Below are 19,791 nucleotides of genomic sequence, written 5' to 3'. Positions count from 1 at the left end.
TTTGTTTTAATGACAAGATAAATTACATAATCGGTCTGATTTTAAATTAAGTGACTACATACATACAGGGTGTAAACCTAATACGGGCGAACCTTAACGGTGGTGAGTATAGGACATATTAAAAATGGAATTAGATAATTTTACTTAAAATTGAAATAGCTTTTTTTATCCATACAAATTAATTTAGCCCGAAAAAACGTAATTAAACACACTCGCGTTTAACGCTCGTTGACAATTGTCATTGATTGTCATAGCGACCTCAAAACGTTTACAGTACATTGCTGCTGGGAATTTTATCAAAAATTCATTATGGGGTGAAAATTAAGAGTAACTCAAAAACAACTCTTAATTAATGATAACAATATTGAATTATATGCCTGGTTTCATTTATCGCCCTTATTAGGTTTACGCGCTGTATATTATAACTATGTATTAAAAACAAACCAAAATTATAAGACCATCTTCTTCTTTACATACATCTTCTTCTTATTTCTTCATCTTTTTCTTTCATACTCTTAGTTATTTCGGTCACATTTCACGTCGCCCGCCAGATAGCCTGGAGAGAATAATTATGACGGGCAAAGTTGAAGGCACGAGACTTCAGGCACCTCCCCCTACTAGATGGTGTGCTCAAATTACTGCACCCATGCGATTAAAACTGCACGAGGCCATGCGCTTGGCGAGGAACAGATGCCTATGGAGGGACCTAGTCTTCAACAGAATGACATGATGTCACGATCCTCAGCATTGAGGGAACGACTAAAGACCATCTACCGATATAGTAAGCATTTAGTATTTTAAAATGTCAAAGTCTCACGTCAGTAGTGGCTCTGTTTATTTATTTTAAAGACGGAAATGTAATCTTATATTGAAAAGTAATTTGAGAAAGCCAAGAGCAATAATCTATAATACAATTATGAAAGAATTCCACTCAAATCGAATTAATGTTTCCCCTCTGGATGTTTACAAAAATCGCTCACGAGTTCATCAGTTTTGAAATCGGAAACGAATATTTCTATACGTTAAAAAAAAGTTGAAGCGCAAATGTAAAATATTATCTCAATCAATTATTTTTACCGTTTATTTAGTTTATATTAAAAAATAATACCGCTAGTCGAGGTATTCCCGATGAACTACAGTATGGGGTTCTTCAAAAAAGGAGTGTACAAGTTTCTAATGGGTCTTGAGTTGCAGGCGTCCATAGGTTACTGTGACCACTTTCCATCAGGCGGGCCGTATATCTGTTTGCAACCGACGTGGTATAAAAAAAATGTAATAAAACTCGTATGCGAGTTTTCGTACCGTCTAAATGGGCCCTACATGTTGATAAGGGCTGATGTTGTTTTCGCCTGATTACGTAAAAGTAAAGGTAGGTTTTTAAATCATAATAAAATATGGTAATTTTGTTCTTCGGTTAATTGGACAGAAGTGAATCATATAAGATGTTGCTAGATTCAAGTAACGTTTGTAGTATTTTTTTTTATTTATTTATATAAATAAATAAAATAAATATTATAGGACATTCTTACACAGATTGACTGAGGCCCACGGTAAGCTCAAGGAGGCTTGTGTTGTGGGTACTCAGACAACGATATATATAATATATAAATACTTATATACATAGAAAACATCCATGACTCAGGAACAAATATCTGTGCTCAAATATCACAATTAATTACGGTTAAAACCAAGTTCTTTTATTAAAAAACTATACAAAAGCTACCATGTTATTTCACGCAAGTTGTACAAATCTGTTACACTCAACTGATCATTCTCTCAATCCCATTCTCCACCCATAACGGACATAATAAGTAATAACATGCCCACTTTTCTCAATATTCATACTTCATTTAACCGCTTTTACCCCACTTTCTTTAACGGGAATATTGGCCGTTCGACCGTCACTAATCACTAGAAATATTTGCAGCGGAAATATTTATTAATGAGATAAAAATTGTACGCATTTCACGTGAGATGAGCGTGTTTGAGTACAATTTCTGTTTATTAAATGAATGTGAGTGCAGCGACCAACACTTTGAGTACAATTTCTGTTTATTAAATGAATTTGAGTGCAGTGCGAGTTTTAGAGTCATGCTGTATTCATTAGCAAAATTAATTTCATCCACTTTAGTTTAAGTCCGAAACCAACCAACAATAATGGCACCGTCGGAAGATTCAAATACTGTTGCAATGGATTCGCGACGAAACTGCGACATTCAAATACAGTTTGCCCTAAAATTACACCGACATTATACAGTTTGAATTTTTTTTTCTCTGTCAATAATTTACGATTGAATGTCCCGAGAGAGTTTTGAATGATTCACGGTTATTTTCAATAGACTGATATTTTCAATAGACTGTTGATTTATGTCGAGCAGCTCCCGTTCCCGTTTTTTCCGTGATCATGATGCATAAAAGTGCGTCGAAATATCGGGAGTTTGACAAAAATCAACAAGGTAATCACAGTAATCCCGGTTAATATAAGTCTAATGTCCCGGGAATCTCAAAACAGACAAGTTTATTTACCGTTCCTTGATAGTTTTTGATTTTGTTTTGGATTTATTTCGATTTCGTGACTTTCGTTCAATAATATCTCCATTACTAGCGATTTAGATTCTACTCACAGAATCGAAAACTACATTTAAAATCCTGAAAAAAAAAACTGACCGTCCTTTTTCAAAAATAGCATTACGTCGTTGTTCCACATACTTTCGAACGGCGAATTCGTGCGTTCGAAATTCAAAAAATCGGGCTCCTGAACAATTTTTTTTTCTCCGACGCTCAGTTGTTTCTTTATGTTTATATTACTTATACTCCCTACATTGATGTTACAGGAAGACGACAAAAGAAGAAGGTACTGCAGGCAGTCATCCCACTCATGTTCGGCATGAAGTCAGCCGGCGCGGTCATTTTCGCGATGGCGCTGGTCACGGCGCTCACTCTGAAGGCGTACGTGGCTAGCAAACTGGCTCTGATGGTCACCGTTGGCATGGCGATCAAGAAGCTGTATGAGACTTACGGTCAAGGGTGAGTTTAAAAAAAATATGAATGTAAACCTGAATCTCGCACCTTTATAGTGGGGATATTACGGCAATATTCTGCCAGAGCGCAGCATTATCACACATATTCATACTGAACTATAATTATAGCAGATAATTTATTAATACTATACCGTAAACAGAGCTACCTAATAATTGTCCAAGAATTTTTAGCCGATTGTTCGCCAACAACGATTCGCCGAATGATATTTCGCAGAATAATCGAACTATCGATGTCACTTTTGGTCAAATAAAGTTACGTAGAATCTTAGTTCGCTTACAATTCAGTTCGCTTTTGTGTCAAATTTTCCGAACTATTCGACAATCTTGATTTGGCCAAAGAATTCCTTAGCGAATCGTTTGTCGTATCGATAATCGGCTTAACTTTTCTCGGAAAATCAATAGGGCACCCTTAAATAGTGTTTTGAGAAAGTTCACTATGACGTTGATGTCGCAAAGCGGTTTTGTTTATAGAGGGCCTACCTAACCAAGTTGACACGTTGGCTGTTTCCCATACGTCCATAGTTACAAATGCAATTAAGGGGCAACTCGTCAATCATGTTTCGAGGCAGGCTCTCAATGTTGTGATAAAGCTATGCACTCTTCATTCTATGCACTCTTTATTCTATATTATTTGATCCAGTTACCCCCGACTATCTTAAATCAAATTTCAATTTCATAGAACCGCGTCCCGGTTGTGAACTGCGTACGTCCCGAACTCTTAAGCTGGCTATTCCTTATCACCGCACTGGCTTTATTTCCAACTCCTTCACCCTCCAGGCAGCTCGTCTTTGGAATGATCTCCCTCTTCCCTTAAGGCAAGCACAGACCAAATTTTCTTTTAAACGCATGTTACGTACACACCTCTCCAACAAGCTCAAGGATAAATGATCTGCATATTGCTTATACTTGGGTACATTATATATTATATATTTATAGTTTGTATGTAAGTTTATATTATTAGCTATATATTTATATATTATTCACTCATATATACATTTTCTTTTATTGGATACATAGGTAATTTGATTTGTGTTTCTTGTCACATCTCTATATTGACAATCCTGCACTAACTAAAGTTTCTGTTTGATCCAATGGTTGACTGGTAGAGAATGCCTTAAGGCATTAAGTCCGCCATTTGTACAATTTTATGTCGTGCAATAAAGTTTAAATAAATAAATAAATAAATAAAGGCAAACTCTGTGCGGAGTATTACGTAAAATCTCCTAAAAAGACACATGAATTGATATATGTCACGTTTTATAGGATCTGAGCCGGAGTTTCTGGCGCTATTTTCTATGACAGCCGGTCTAACTGAAAAGTCACAATCATTGACGCTACGTGATAATCAAAACGCAGTCTAGTTCTGTTTCGCTACTATAAAGTATTGTGATGGTGGCTAACACAGGTGGCATATTTGCCATAGAAAATGTAGCGCCGGAAAATCTGACTCTGGTTCCAGGTCTAAATAGCATTAGTCTCTTTAGGTAGTCTACCTACTAGTTTCAGTGTCTAGTACACCATTTCCAATTCAAAATGGGCAGTTGTAATTTATTAGCAATGAATGTGACAAATAATTTCATTAACAGCAAATACCTCACAGAGAAGTAAGTAGGTATGCTAAGAGTGCTTGATGTACCAATTTCCTCACGTAATATTGAACTGAATACCTATATGTTCGACTTAGAGTAAAACTTAACATTTACTTACTAAGGTATAATAATAAGTTTACGGGAAAACTGCGTAAAACTTGTTCTAAAGGACTTTTAAAGTATAAAATGAGCACTTTTAGCTTACTTATTTAATTTAATTATTTCTTTATTTATCAGACTGACTATTACGATAAAAAATAGACGATAATTTTATTTTCTAGATTTTGAAGGATAGCAACTAATTATTATAGAAAACTGGTTACCTATGATTTGAACTAACAATAACTTATTTTCGATTCCAAATAAACAGTCCAAATAGTTTCCACAAATTAGAAATAATAAATTAATAGTTTAAAAAACACTATAAAACACGCTTTTATAAATGCACGTAAAAGCCAAAAATAAATTATGGATCGTTCAAGTTGTCTCTATTTGTGAGCTGAAGTTTAAAAACTATGTGCTTTTAATTATAATATTTGATTGTAAAAGCGTGGGGCGCTGGAACAGGAAAGACTTTTTGTATAACTTGCTGATAAATCAAATTATGCTATGCTACGGGAAGGAGGTTACACAGATTGACGCGCTAACTGGAGTTGTAGCATGACTAGTAGGTTCTACATTAAACAGTCAAATCAATTAAAAGTCAGTGTTCAAAGTAGGTACTAGTTTGTCGAACTCAGACAAAATATGCGCTAGTAGCGAGGAGAGTCGACAGTCACCGACACTTAGAACGCCGCTTTTTTCCGGTAATCAAAGTACAAAAGGGGAAAGTGTCTACAGTGACAGGATGCAGAGTTCTTGTTCGTGGACGAGATATCTTTGGTTCTTTTTGGTAACCCTTAGGCGGCATATGTAAACGTTATGTTCTTATGCAACTTCATTCGCCAGGAAGTTCGGATTAGTATTTGTTTACAAGAAAGTCTTTCCTGTTCCAGCGCCCCACGCTTTTACAATCAAATATTATAATTAAAAGCACATAGTTTTTAAACTTCAGCTCACAAATAGAGACAACTTGAACGATCCATAATTTATTTTTGGCTTTTACGTGCATTTATAAAAGCGTGTTTTATAGTGTTTTTTAAACTATTAATTTATTTTATACTTTTTAGTCATTAATAATGAAATACTTTTAACATTTATACATAAATTTATTTCAAATAGGCGGATTTTACATGCCATTTGTGGCTTAACGTGTACTTATTGCTAATCGCTACTTAATAATAACCAGCGGCTACCTTCTTATTACGGTATTATCATAAAAAGCTCTTAACCCCTCAGGTGGAAGAGCTACAAGTTGCATAGGGGAGAAGTGGTGCGGTCATTTTATAAAACATTCCGTTAAGTGGCAGGCACCGGGAGCCGGACTCTGGGAAAAACAAGCTGTTAAGTGGCAGGGACCGGGTCCCGGACCCCGTGCGACGATATGCCTAAATATATAAATAAAACCGTCTAAAACTATATCTAGCTTCCTCATATTTGCACGAACCATTCGTCACTAAACAAGGACGGCATTCAGTAAAGATTCAACACCTTCAAAACAACTTGAACTTCAAAACAACTTGAAATATGACCCAATTTGATTGGACCATCCGCCTGCCATGCTTGAGACACGTGTTTAAAAACCGTCTTTTTTGCAAAATATGTACTGTAATATGTTAAAAAAAGAGATATAAGTGTAAATAAATGTATACTTAAGTCCCTAAATGACTTTTTTCTCCAATTTATTGCTTTTTTTGCCTAAATAAAGTTACTTTAATAAATGGAAGTGGAAAATATAGCCATCTGATATTTGATCGAGTCTAGCAAAATTCACATAAATGGAATGTCTTTTTTTTCTACGGAATGATTTTAGCCGTTTCATAATGAATCCAGTGATATATGGTTTATGCACAACATCCCTAAATTTTTTGAGTAATTATAATTTTTGTAACATTAAGTAACATTCGCGATGACCACCCGTGAGGGCCCCGCCACTCAAGGGTAAACTTTTTCTGTCATTTTATCGGTATCCTTGCCACTCAACAGCTTTTTATTTCAAGTCCGGCTCCCGGTTACCTGCCACTTTACGTGCGGTCGGCTCCCGGATTTCGCCACCTGAAGGGTTAAGGGTCACAGGAAAACCATTACCCAACTTATTTTAAATACAACGTTGATCTTTATTTTATGCGGAGCGCTTCGCCCCCCAAGCCCCCCTTTGTTTGCTCTGAAATGTTACAAGAAAACGCTAACCCAACTTATTTTAAATACTACGTTAATCTTTCTTTTATGCGGGAGGCTTCGCCCCCCGAGCCCCCTTTGTTTGCTCTTAAAGGTCACAAGAAAACGCTAACCCAACTGATCTAAAATACTACATTGATCTTTCTTTCATGCGGGGGGCTTCGCCCCCCGAGCCCCCCTTTGTTTGCTCTGAAAGGTCACAAGAAAACGCTATCCCAACTTATTTTAAATACTACGTTAATCTTTCTTTTATGCGGGGGGCTTCGCCCCCCGAGCCCCCTTTGTTTGCTCTTAAAGGTCACAAGAAAACGCTAACCCAACTGATCTAAAATACTACATTGATCTTTCTTTCATGCGGGGGCTTCGCCCCCGAGCCCCCTTTGTTTGCTCTGAAAGGTCACAAGAAAACGCTATCCCAACTTATTTTAAATACTACGTTAATCTTTCTTTTATGCGGGGGGCTTCGCCCCCCGAGCCCCCCTTTGTTTGCTCTTAAAGGTCACAAGAAAACGCTAACCCAACTTATCTTAAATACTACGTTGATCTTTCTTTCATGCGGGGGCTTCGCCCCCGAGCCCCCCTTTGTTTGCTCTTAAAGCTCACAAGAAAACGCTAACCCAACTGATCTTAAATACTACGTTGATCTTTCTTTCATGCGGGGGCTTCGCCCCCCGAGCCCCCCTTTGTTTGCTCTTAAAGGTCACAAGAAAACGCTAACCCAACTTATTCTAAATACTACGTTGATCTTTCTTTCATGCGGGGGGCTTCGCCCTCCGAGCCCCCCTTTGTTTGCTCTTAAAGGTCACAAGAAAACGCTAACCCAACTTATTTTCAATACTACGTTAATCTTTATTTTATGCGGGGGGCTTCGCCCCCCGAGCCCCCCTTTGTTTGCTCTTAAAGGTCACAAGAAAACGCTAACCCAACTTATTTTAAATACTACGTTAATCTTTCTTTTAGCCCCCCAAGCCCTTTTCTCCGAGCCCCCCTTTGTTTGCTCTTAAAGGTCACAAGAAAACGCTAACCCAACTGATCTAAAATACTACATTGATCTTTCTTTCATGCGGGGGGCTTCGCCCCCCTAGCCCCCCTTTGTTTGCTCTGAAGAGTCACAAGAAAACGCTATCCCAACTTATTTTAAATACTACGTTAATCTTTCTTTTATGCGGGGGGCTTCGCCCCCCGAGCCCCCTTTGTTTGCTCTTAAAGGTCATAAGAAAACGCTATCCCAACTTATCTTAAATACTACGTTGATCTTTCTTTCATGCGGGGGGCTTCGCCCCCCGAGCCCCCGTTTGTTTGCTCTTAAAGGTCACAAGAAAACGCTAACCCAACTTATCTTAAATACTACGTTGATCTTTCTTTCATGCGGTGGGCTTCGCCCCCCGAGCCCCCCTTTGTTTGCTCTGAAAGGTCACAAGAAAACGCTATCCCAACTTATTTTAAATACTACGTTAATCTTTCTTTTATGCGGGGGCTTCGCCCCCGAGCCCCCTTTGTTTGCTCTTAAAGGTCACAAGAAAACGCTAACCCAACTTATTTTAAATACTACGTTGATCTTTCTTTCTTGCGGGGAGCTTCGCCCCCCGAGCCCCCCTTTGTTTGCTCTGAAAGGTCACAAGAAAACGCTATCCCAACTTATTTTAAATACTACGTTAATCTTTCTTTTATGCGGGGGGCTTCGCCCCCCGAGCCCCCCTTTGTTTGCTCTGAAAGGTCACAAGAAAACGCTATCCCTACTTATTCTTAATACTACGTTGATCTTTCTTTCTTGCGGGGGCTTCGCCCCCCGAGCCCCCCTTTGTTTGCTCGGAAAGGTCACAAGAAAACGCTAACCCAACTTTTTTTAAATACTACGTTGATCTTTCTTTCATGCTTCCCCCCTCGAGCCCCCCCCCCCCCCCATATTTCTGTTCTTATCTTCCGGCACCATCATCAGGCCTTGAAACCTAATCGTAGTCATAGTTCATTATAAGACTTTTCTAAGAAGCCCAAAAACAGCTATGTTACGATGTTCCATCATGTAGTTCCAGTTCATATCTTCCGGCTCCATCATCAGACCTTGAAACCTAATCGTAGTCAAAGTTCATTACAAGACTTTTCTAAGAAGCCCAAAAACAGCTATGACACGATGTTCCATCATGTAGTTCCAGCTCATATCTTCCGGCTCCATCATCAGACCTTGAAACCTAATTGTAGTCAAAGTTCATTACAAGACTTTTCTATGAAGCCCAAAAACAGCTATGATACGATGTTCCATCATGTAGTTCCAGTTCATATCTTCTGGCTCCATCATCAGACCTTGAAACCTAATCGTAGTCAAAGTTCATTACAAGACTTTTCTAAGAAACCCAAAAACAGCTATGATACGATGTTCCATCATGTAGTTCCAGTTCATATCTTTCGGCTTCATCATCAGACCTTGAAACCTAATTGTAGTCAAAGTTCATTACAAGACTTTTCTAAGAAACCCAAAAACGGCTATGATACGATGTTCCATCATGTAGTTCCAGTTCATATCTTCCGACTCCATCATCAGATCAGCTCAACAGTACCATATTATTGTATTGTCATCGGAACTACATATAGCTGCCAATTTTCATTACGCTACGATCCTTGGAAGATGGTTAAATTAGCCTCCGCAGATTCCATTACATAGTTAGTTACATACACGACGACCTAATAAAAGCGTGTTAAAAAAGTAACCCGTCGTCAGCAACCCGAACCCTCCTTGGAACTTGTACACTCCTTTTTGCTGTGTACTTAACACGGCAAAAGGGAATGTACAAGTTGCTAATGGGGTGGCAACGCGCATGTGACACTGTTTGCGTTGCATGCGTTCATAGGTTACGGTGACCGCTTTCCATCAGGCGGACCGTATGCTTGTTTGCCACCGACGTAGTATGAAAAAAAAAAAGTAAACGTAGTATGCTGTTGGCTTATATTTAAAAATGAAATGAAAACTAATATTACGATATCCAAACAAATGATACCCAAGCCTTTGAGATTGATGATATCCAACAAATAATTAGGGAAGTACATAGGAAGTGAACGTGATTATATTAATAGTTATTTTTATTCCAATTATTCCTGTCACTTCATTAGTTTTTGCAGCAGTATTAATTATATATATTTTTTTTCCGTTGTTGTCTTATCTATTTTATTTAGGAGATAATCAATAATTAATGAATCATAAATATTGAACAAATAACACTAATTATTTTTTTTTACAAATTATACTATAAAAAAAGGTAGTATACCAACCTAAAGGAAACCGTTCCGTGCCATGCCGGGTCCAAAGGTCCCCATCACGCTAGCAGCGTTACCCCGCTGTATGGCGATGGAGACCTGTTGGACTAGTCATGACTCGGAACGGGGTCTTTTGTTTTGTCTCTATTATACATTGAAGCTTTATACACCTTGCCACAAGGTGCGGATTTGGAGCCTATTTTTTACTTATAGTTATTATTATTATTAGTTTATTTTAGTTTTTAAGTTAGTTTTATTATTATAGATAATTACATTTACTTTGTTATCGTACCTAAGTGTATGTTTTTTTTTAGAAAAGTAAACAGCTTTATTCAAATTAAGATAAATACTTTCTAAAGGCTGGTGTTCGGAATTAAACACCTTTTTGATTTATTTTATTCTATTTTATTAGAGCAAAATCCACCACAGATTTCATATACCTATTATACCTATCACACACGATGAAGTAAACGTATCTACTTAGCGCGTCTAATGAACTCAGACAAATCCACTGAGTCGTCCGTCTTTACTCACAGCTTGTATCTTTCGGGCGTCAATTTTTGTAAGATGAAGTCGACAAAAACAAATGCCTCGTTACGTGATATTTTATTTTAAAAACACAAAAATTATAAACACTGAAGGGCATCAGACATATTTCCAATCACAGGCAAGTAACAACTTCAGTGCAAAATTTGACACGCCCGGCCCCGAAAATACAAATAGATAAACTTATTTCTTCTATCAAAATATAGTTCTGTATCAAAATCACTATAATGTAGTCGTGGCTGTCTCAATAATGTCAGTATCTGCCCCAATGAGACCTGTTTTACCAAATAATCCTAGATGTCACGGGTTCCCTCTATTTGGCATACCTTTAATTATCCGAAACGTTTTTCGCATAACAGACTTCGTATAATCCGTTTTCGACTAATGTCATTGTGGCAGAATACTTACTTGTCATAATCTAAAATAAAACGACTTTGTCCGAAAATAAGTTTGCATAATTATGTTCAGGCCGATTGTATTTATGAATAAAATTGATTCGCATAATTGTATTTGGCATATGTTTTGAAATCAGGATAACCGCCCATACTAAATGCTGTCAGGAGAGTCGGTTAGGTTAGGTTAGAACTGCGACCTCAACAAATACAAAATTTTGTTAACGATATCGGTTAGGTTAGGTTCGAACTGCAACATCAATATAATAGTAGTATTATGATAAAAATTCTGCATAGTAAATTTTGACTTAAGCAATGTTATGCACAAATATTTTATGCATAAACATTCGACGATTAAACTTTATGCGTGAAATATATTCGAACAAACAAAAATATGCCTGAACAATTTATGCGTAAGTATACTATGTCAAAACAGATTATGGGAAAGGTGAATTATGCCAATATCAATTATGCCAAAACAAGGGGAACCAGATGTCACACGTAATTAATTAGGAACAGGGTTGCTAAAATGTACCTAAAAGTAATGCTATTTGTAAATGTAGCTCAGAGTATATCATAAATAATCGCAAGATACATGAGTCTATCGGAATGATGGAGCTAAATTCACATTACAATGGGAACAAAATTCCTCTCACATGTGCTCAGGTGAATTCTATTAAATTTTTATTTCATTAGCTTGGAAATTAATAAATTTTTTGAGGTACTAATTAAATAGGTAATGAATAAGAATGAAAGAAAACAGCCTAGCAGTGGGAAACAATGTAGACTTCTAAAAATGTTCAAAAAAAGTCGTGATCATAATTCATTATCATACATAAATAAATATTAATTATAGGACATTCTTACACAGATTGACTGAGGCCCACAGTAAGCTCAAGAGGGCTTGTGTTGTGAGTACTCAGACAACGATATATAAAATATATAAACTTATATACATAGAAAACATCCATGACTCAGGAACAAATATCTGTGCTCATAACACAAATAAATGCCCTTACCGGGATTCTAACCCGGGACCGCGGCATAGCAGGCAGGGTCACTACCAACTGCGCCAGACCGGTCGGTCAAAAATATATGTTTGTATCAGACTTGTGGTAAATCCACTGATTTCCGTAGCGTAAAATTTACTACAAAATTATATTTAAGTACATAAGTGGTACATAAATGTTTTCGGATACAATAAAATTCAAAAAGCGACCTAGGAATAAAAAGTTGATAATCTCGTAATCCTAAATTACTCAACTTTGCGGCTCTCAATAAGTTAAGTACTTGTTTACCCCAAAAGTTGGATCATTTGAAATAAATGCGTCTGTAGAAATTCTTACTTTAGGGCTTACTTGGAATGGGAAACGATCGAGCTGTCAAGAGGGCGTTCTTGGGTCGACTGGCTGGTGGCAGTGGTTCACCGAATCTTAACCTGTACTTCATTTCTTAAAATTATATAACCTATGCAATACAAGGTTTAATTTTCAATCTACGTGAAAAGTGGACAGTTTTAGCTATGTGCTGGAATCCCAACTTGCCGGCGTGGTTTCAGCGCTGGTTTTCAGCCTTGGGCCTCAAGTTAATTTTAGTAAGAATATGAATATATTTGGCATCCTAAAATAAAGTTACTAGACTTTACTTAAGGCTTCTCTTGATTTTAACTAGGTACTTAATTAAATTATAATACTATTTAGAAATACTCTTATAGTTTTGCTGATAATTATGTTATCTTCATTACCTCTATTATTCTGTTTTACTATTGAAATGTTACTTAAAATTTTAAACGTATTTCATATTTATGAGAGCGGTGTCGGTAAATAAACGTAGTACTAAAATAGTAGCAGCCACTATTATTTTCTTAAACAATGAAAACTGTTCTCCTCGACACTATTGTTTTCCTTGGCAGTGCTGAAAAGCATATAAAATCGTGAAAAATAAACAATTTTTGAGTAAAAAACTGTTAATCTTATACTTTTAAACGAGCAATTCTTGTATATTTATTTATTTATTTATTTATATATACCGACGATCTCGGAAACCGCTCTAACGATTTCGCTGAAATTTATTATGTGGGGGTTTTCGGGGGTGAAAAATCGATCTAACTTATCCTTAGGTCCTGGAAAACGCGAATTTTCGAGTTTTCATGCGTTTTTCTTCGCGCGCCATCTCGTGTGCAGTAGTTGTACTGTTAAGACAGAATTCTTTCGGTCGATGTAAGTACTATTTATTGCAAAGACTAGATGGCGACACAGGTCAAGGCTAACACGAATAGAAAAATACACTATTTGAGCTTTTGTGGCAAAACGCGCGCCATCTCGTGTAGAGTAGTTGTGTTGTTAAGACTGAGAATTCTTTCGCTCGATGTAGGTACTATTTATTTTTGAACTAGATGGCGACACATGTCAAGGATACGAAACAGAACCGAGCGAAGCTCGGTTGCCCAGATATTAAATACAAAAGTACAAAATATTAGTTGCTATCCTTTAAACTTAGATCTATAAAAGTTTTGAATGGTCAAAACATGGTCAAATAGTATTCCACTTGTTGTGTGCCACTAATAGTATACCACTATGTTGACATCCTGGATTTCTTTAAAATAATAACTAATACTCTGTCAACCAAGTCTGTCAGTAAATAAGAACAAAGAAAACTATATGCATCCTTTTCTTTAGGGTGCTAGAGAAAAGGATACCTATAGTTTTCTTAGTTCTTATTTACTGACAGACTTGTTTGACAGAATATAGTAGGTGCTCATAAATAGTGTACATTAATTTTGTTTCCGAACTAGTTAGCAATTTGCATGAATCTCACTCATTTTCACCAGATAAAGATACAAATTGCTAAATAGTTAAATAAAAAAAAGTGATATAACTATTTGACTGTTAATGTAATTTCTTTGAATTAGCAGAATATTAAAATCATACGAATGTCATAAAAGTACTATAATATATTTAGGTATTTGTGTTGTAATATGCATGTGTGTGTATTACTGTTTGGTGTTATGATTTATAAGCTTGTTGGTTTCTGATTAATTTTTACCTTGTTGACATTCTAGAGATTTTAATATCCTAATTTAGTTTAATTTGGACTTTACTTGGACCTTACAAAGATTTGTCTATGGAAACAAAAGGACAATAATTATTCTTTAATGAAAAACATAAATATTAGACAAATCTTTGTGAGCCTAGACGACTGTAGTACTGACTGACTTTCAAGCATGACTGACTTCAATAAAAATACTATCTTTACATACTATTCTTATCAATTTCTCGAATTGTAAAGCAAATTTAATGTAGAAATACTAAGACTGACACTCACTGACGCTACACATACATCCAACGATTTCACTTAATGATAACGTGACAATCAGTTTGCTGGAATTAAAAAGAAAACTACTTTCAACTGTATCCATAATGTGTATTACGAACAAATTCCTGTGTGCACACCGTGACCATTGTCGTCCGAGAAAAGAAGAAAGTGAACATCTAATTCCAGTCCATAACTTAACGTTTTTGTAACAGAAGACGGTAACTTATTCCACTTCAGTGATAGACTTGCAAAATCGGGTAATATCGATGTTACGCGTCTTGCGTTCAATGTTTATTTTACGATGGACAAGATGGACCTTTTAGTTGACGACCGGACTTAACGACGTGCCTTAACAACACTGACGTGACTAGACTCCTGACGATGACAATAATAGTTAAGTATCAGTTAATTTAACGATTTAACGCGTCTGTATCCAGCTTACGGTTACTTTAACGAAATTTAATTCTTTCACATTCCAGCGTCGGTTTACAAAACCACCCATACCTTTACTCACAATATCCAATCGATTTCCCGAGCGCTTCATCGCAGCACACATACTCCGTACCAGGGATGAATGCCCAATTCAGCCCGGAGATGTACAATCCAGCTTTAGCACCTCATTCTCATGAGCTGCTTCAGCAGAATGATGCAAGTGCTCAGCAGTCCCAGCAACAGCCCACATTGCTCGTCAACTCCACCAGGGCGTCAGAAAGATGGGATGGTAAGTCTAAACTGCTACAATTCATCGAACCAATCGTCGATGGCTTCAAGAGTCTCATTGATCCGATCGCTAGCGTATTCTACGATGCCATGCCAGCCACCTTCCGTGGTCTTACATCCGATGTCTCGACAGCAAAGAGCACAGAAGACGTGAAAGAAAAGGTCAAAAAACCTCGAGAAATACTAGTGCCGCAACCGAGGAACATCGCTCAACGAAAGATGACTTATCGAAAGTCAATGAACCAAAGGCCTAAGAAATATAACGAATTGAAACTCGACTTAGACAAAATGAAACATAATAAAGACTTCCACAATTATGTTAAAACAAAAAAGTATAAATATAACTATCCTAACACGTATTATTATCCGAGAGTTAAATATTTTGTTAATCCTCACTCATTTTATACTAAAACCAATAATACAAGATTAGTCCCTTACAAGAAAGATACTAACATCGTCAATAATGATGTATTGTCTACTTTCAATGAATCTAGTGAATGGAAACCTATTGTTGTTGCTAATTTAGACACAACCATTCCCAATGACATTAATCCTATTACTGAAATAACACCGTTAGTTCCTTTAAAAAGAAAAAGGAATCGAGTAAAAAGGGATGTTACTGATACTTACACAAACTCTTTTCGAAATTCAAGCATTGCTGTTGAAGGTAGGAAATATAACACAGGCAAAGGTTTTTTAGATTATATAAGCAGTATCTTATTCGTCGAACCGGTAACACAGTTTTTAAAAACAGAATCTAAAGGTCAGCCACAATATTACTCGATGGCGTATGATGCCCTTATGTTAACTCTTGAAGTTGTAGATGGCATAATGGGCGTATCTGATGAGCTCACCAAATATTACATGGCACCAAAGAAAAAAACAAAAAAGAAGTATAGGAAAAAGATGGTAGAAAAACAAGCAGTCACACAAGATAATCAGACCAGCCGAAGACACAAGAAACATTTTCACTAAGCATTAAACTCTACAGAATTTTATCATGTTACTTTAAATCGGTGGTGGTTTAACGCATTTAATGTTGCATTTATTTTTTGTTACATAGGTTCACGGGTACTAAAGGTTTGTAAATATCAATGAAAATGTATATAATTATGCCACTTTGATAACTACATGATGACATTTTATATGTTTTCTCTAACGTAAAGATTGTTTTATATATCTTGTCATTATTACTACGATTTATATTATCTAATATGATATTTATAATTATTTAATCAGATTTGTAAACTAAATAGACATTTGCATTTATTTTCATTTTCTAAAAGTTAAAAATTTTAATGTATCTAAACTTACAAAACATAAAATTTTCTATAGTTATAATTGTAGTTCTATAGTTTCTATAGCTACATTTTCTATAGTTTGCTATTTTTCTATAGTTTCTTTAGTTTAGTGTAGTACAATTTCTTTAACATCGCCATATTTAAACCTGCTTACTGTATTCATAAATCTTTTTACTATTCACAAATTCCCTTATCACATCCAGCTTTCAGACCAAATGCTGTGTTTGCCATTACTTCCAACGTGTGTCCCATAAATCTAATTTGGGAATAACCATGTTTTAGGAATTAGGTAACAGTTAATGTTATTTACTGATTTTTATTGCGTTTTTGGTGAATAGAGTAAATATTATTTTCTGTGTCTATTTCGTAACAAATCTGATTAGACTGTCAATATAAAATATACAACCATGGCCATAATAGTCTTCATAAGGATAATACTTACAATAATTATTACGATTATTGTAAGAAGATCAAATCTTTTGTCATTTAATATCAAGTGAACAAAAAAATGATTTTACAAAATTTGCCAAGTGGACTAGTCACAAAATATTGCGAGTCAATTGAAATATTGATGAGGTGTCAACTTTTTTTCCACTTGATATTACGCTCTCTATTAGTATAAATACGAGTATATCTTAATTTGGCCATGGCTGTACCAACATTTGAATTGATATTTGTAAAAATACTATAAGGTTTAATCTTTCACGATAAATTATATATTATACTTCTAAATCGGGACTTAATCGCATATCACTACATTATAAAATAACCAACGTTTCAGGGACGACGTTGTCCCCGTGGTCTCGGAGTAGTGTCTGTAGTGATACGGAATTAAGGCCCACTTGCACCAACCACTTATCATCGGTCAAATTCCATATAAAATGGTGGATTAACCCTCCATTTTCGTTGGTGCAAGTGGCCCTAAGCCCCGATTTAAAAATAATTAAATACTATATGTTTTCCAATTGTGCGCAGGATTCCGGAGACGTCCAATGTCCTATGGAACATCGCGCGCTACATCAAGAGCTTATTCGGGTTCCCCGACATAGCGCTGAGCCAGCCATCCATGCCAATGCCCATGTATGTCATGCCAACGCCAATGGAGATGTACGGGCAGATGGGGCAGCCAATGGTGATGCCAGACATGCATCAGATGCAGATGGCAATGGTCTAATTGGACATCTGGACGTTAGAGGCTAAAGCGATCAAGTGACGAATTTTGATAACGAGCTAAATGTCAGACCGTCACGCCCGCTTGATCCGTTACCTTTTTGTGATAAACGTGGCGGTCTGACATTTAGCGATTCTCTCAGTGCAATGTTTTAAATTCATTGTTTTTTTTCTCTTGTTGAATTTCAAGCATTGCGCTTTCTGCCCGTTGTTTTTCTAAAAGACTGATTTTTTTTTCTAAGTGCGAGCCCGTCGACTTAATATTCGAATTTTAGGTAATTTATTTTAATTGTAAGAGTTGTTGTAAGGCTTATTTATGCGGCACGTTAAAATAAATAAGAGAAAGTTATTTGTTGTTTTATTTATCTTGGGTATTGTTGCAAGAACAGTGTTTCGTATAATTTAATTCAAGTCTTTATAATTTAAAACTGAGAGATAAAATCTTTTCACATAGATATTTTAAAAGGTCTAATCTATTTTATTTATTGTTCAGGGTAGACTTATCTACAGCAGTGGAAATCATGTGGACACACAAACAAAATATAAGTAGATAAAACAGAAGTATTAGATAAAAGGTAGATAATTAACAAATCTGTTTCACAAGTGAGACAAAATATTCTATTAAATGTAGAAAAATGGATGGACCATGAAAGAAAAACAAAGTAAAATTGAATGCATGAATTTAATTACATTTGTACTAATAACAATATGGGCCTTAATTTTGGTAAGTAACAACAGGCAACGTTATCGCTAAGCAACGATCTCTTCCAGTAGCGGACTGGTGGTCGGACTTTTGGGTACCGAAATTCAAGTTTCTCCAAAATTCTTGCCTGGGTGCATAGCCAACGTCACAATTGTCTTCGTAAGCGTATTGTAGATAGCTCCCTATAACTCTTACATATATATAGTCCTCCTCACCGATTTCGGCGATGGCGACCTCAGCAACTATGGATTACGCCTGTTATGGGCTCTAATATGGCTGGCCAGGCCGAACTTCGTCTTAAAGACTCTTTGGCAAGTGCTACAATAGAGTTGGCCAGAGGTATTGTATGTATATACGTAGGAGGGCTTCGGTCTGTCTTTGCGTTGCTGGCGTTTGGCATCTAAAGTATTGAGGCGTCTTTCCTCGAATACTTTGCTAGACTGGCTGGACCGCAATTGGTGGAGTTTCGTGGATATCCGTGGACTACCCTCGAAAAAAAACTTTTCATAATGGTAAGGTCTTTTTACAACTCAGTTAAAGGGAAAATGAGTATTTTAGATTGCCAGAGCACAACGGGAGCGCGGAGTGTCCATTAGTTACGGTTACTGCTCACCACCAGTTGGGCCGTACGCTGGTTTGTATCTGACGAAGTAAATTAGGTGAATTAAGACTATTCTCCTATGAATCTTGCAATATTTAATGTATCTCCATATACCACCATTATGAAGTTAGTTATAACGTAGGCACAAATAACCTAGCCACAAAATTAAAATTCAAAAAAAAAAAACCCCGACTGCGACATAGTAGACCGATTTTCATGAAACATGGCTAAGAACACTCCCGACTAACTCAGCTTTCAGACAAAAAAAAAACGAAATCTAAATCGGTTCATCCGTTCGAGAGCTGCGATGCCACAGACAGACACACACACAGACAGACAAACAGACAGACAGACAGACGGACGGACGGACGGACAGACAGATAGACAGACACGTATAACACCCCGTCGTTTTTGCGTCGGGGGTTAAAAAATAACTATAACATTGGTTTTAATAAAAGCTTTCTGTAATGTAAATTATTTTGTAATTACAAATTAATTGTAAAAGAGAGCAATTTTTATACTCATTAATTATATTTGACGCACATTAAAATGAAAGAGTTTTATTAACTAGGATCATTAAAATCTCTTCAGCAATTACTCTCTTCTGTGGAAAATTACGCTTTGTTAAACTCAATTAGTAATTTAGACTGTTTTGTCCGTGTTAAATGTGTAGAAAGAGCTGTAGAGTTAATTATGTCTTTTTCAATCCTTCTCACAGCTTTGGAACGAAATACTTAAAATTACCCACATTATTAAAAAAAATTCAACTCCACTATTAAAGGTATTATACATTGTAGGTACTCGTTTCATATTTTTAACTTTTAATTAATGTAAACTCCGGTTACTTTTAAGGCTACCACTAGTAATACAATGCCTACTACAATAAA

General features: G+C 36.3%; 1 protein-coding gene across 1 annotated transcript in view; it reads left to right on the top strand.

Moving 5' to 3' along the window:
- LOC125238218 overlaps positions 1 to 3,855 on the top strand; it is a 51,104-nt gene extending 47,249 nt beyond the window's left edge. Inside the window, exons 3-4 of the mRNA XM_048145493.1 lie at positions 2,835 to 3,027; positions 3,819 to 3,855. Coding sequence (XP_048001450.1) covers positions 2,835 to 3,027; positions 3,819 to 3,855 — 230 coding nt within the window. The remainder of the gene's footprint in view (positions 1 to 2,834; positions 3,028 to 3,818) is intronic.
- The last annotated feature ends 15,936 nt before the right edge of the window (positions 3,856 to 19,791 follow it).

The sequence above is a fragment of the Leguminivora glycinivorella genome, chromosome 23, assembly GCF_023078275.1.
Source record: "Leguminivora glycinivorella isolate SPB_JAAS2020 chromosome 23, LegGlyc_1.1, whole genome shotgun sequence".
In the NCBI taxonomy this organism is placed as follows: Eukaryota; Metazoa; Arthropoda; class Insecta; order Lepidoptera; family Tortricidae; genus Leguminivora; species Leguminivora glycinivorella.
This window is presented reverse-complemented; position numbering and strand designations above follow the sequence as displayed.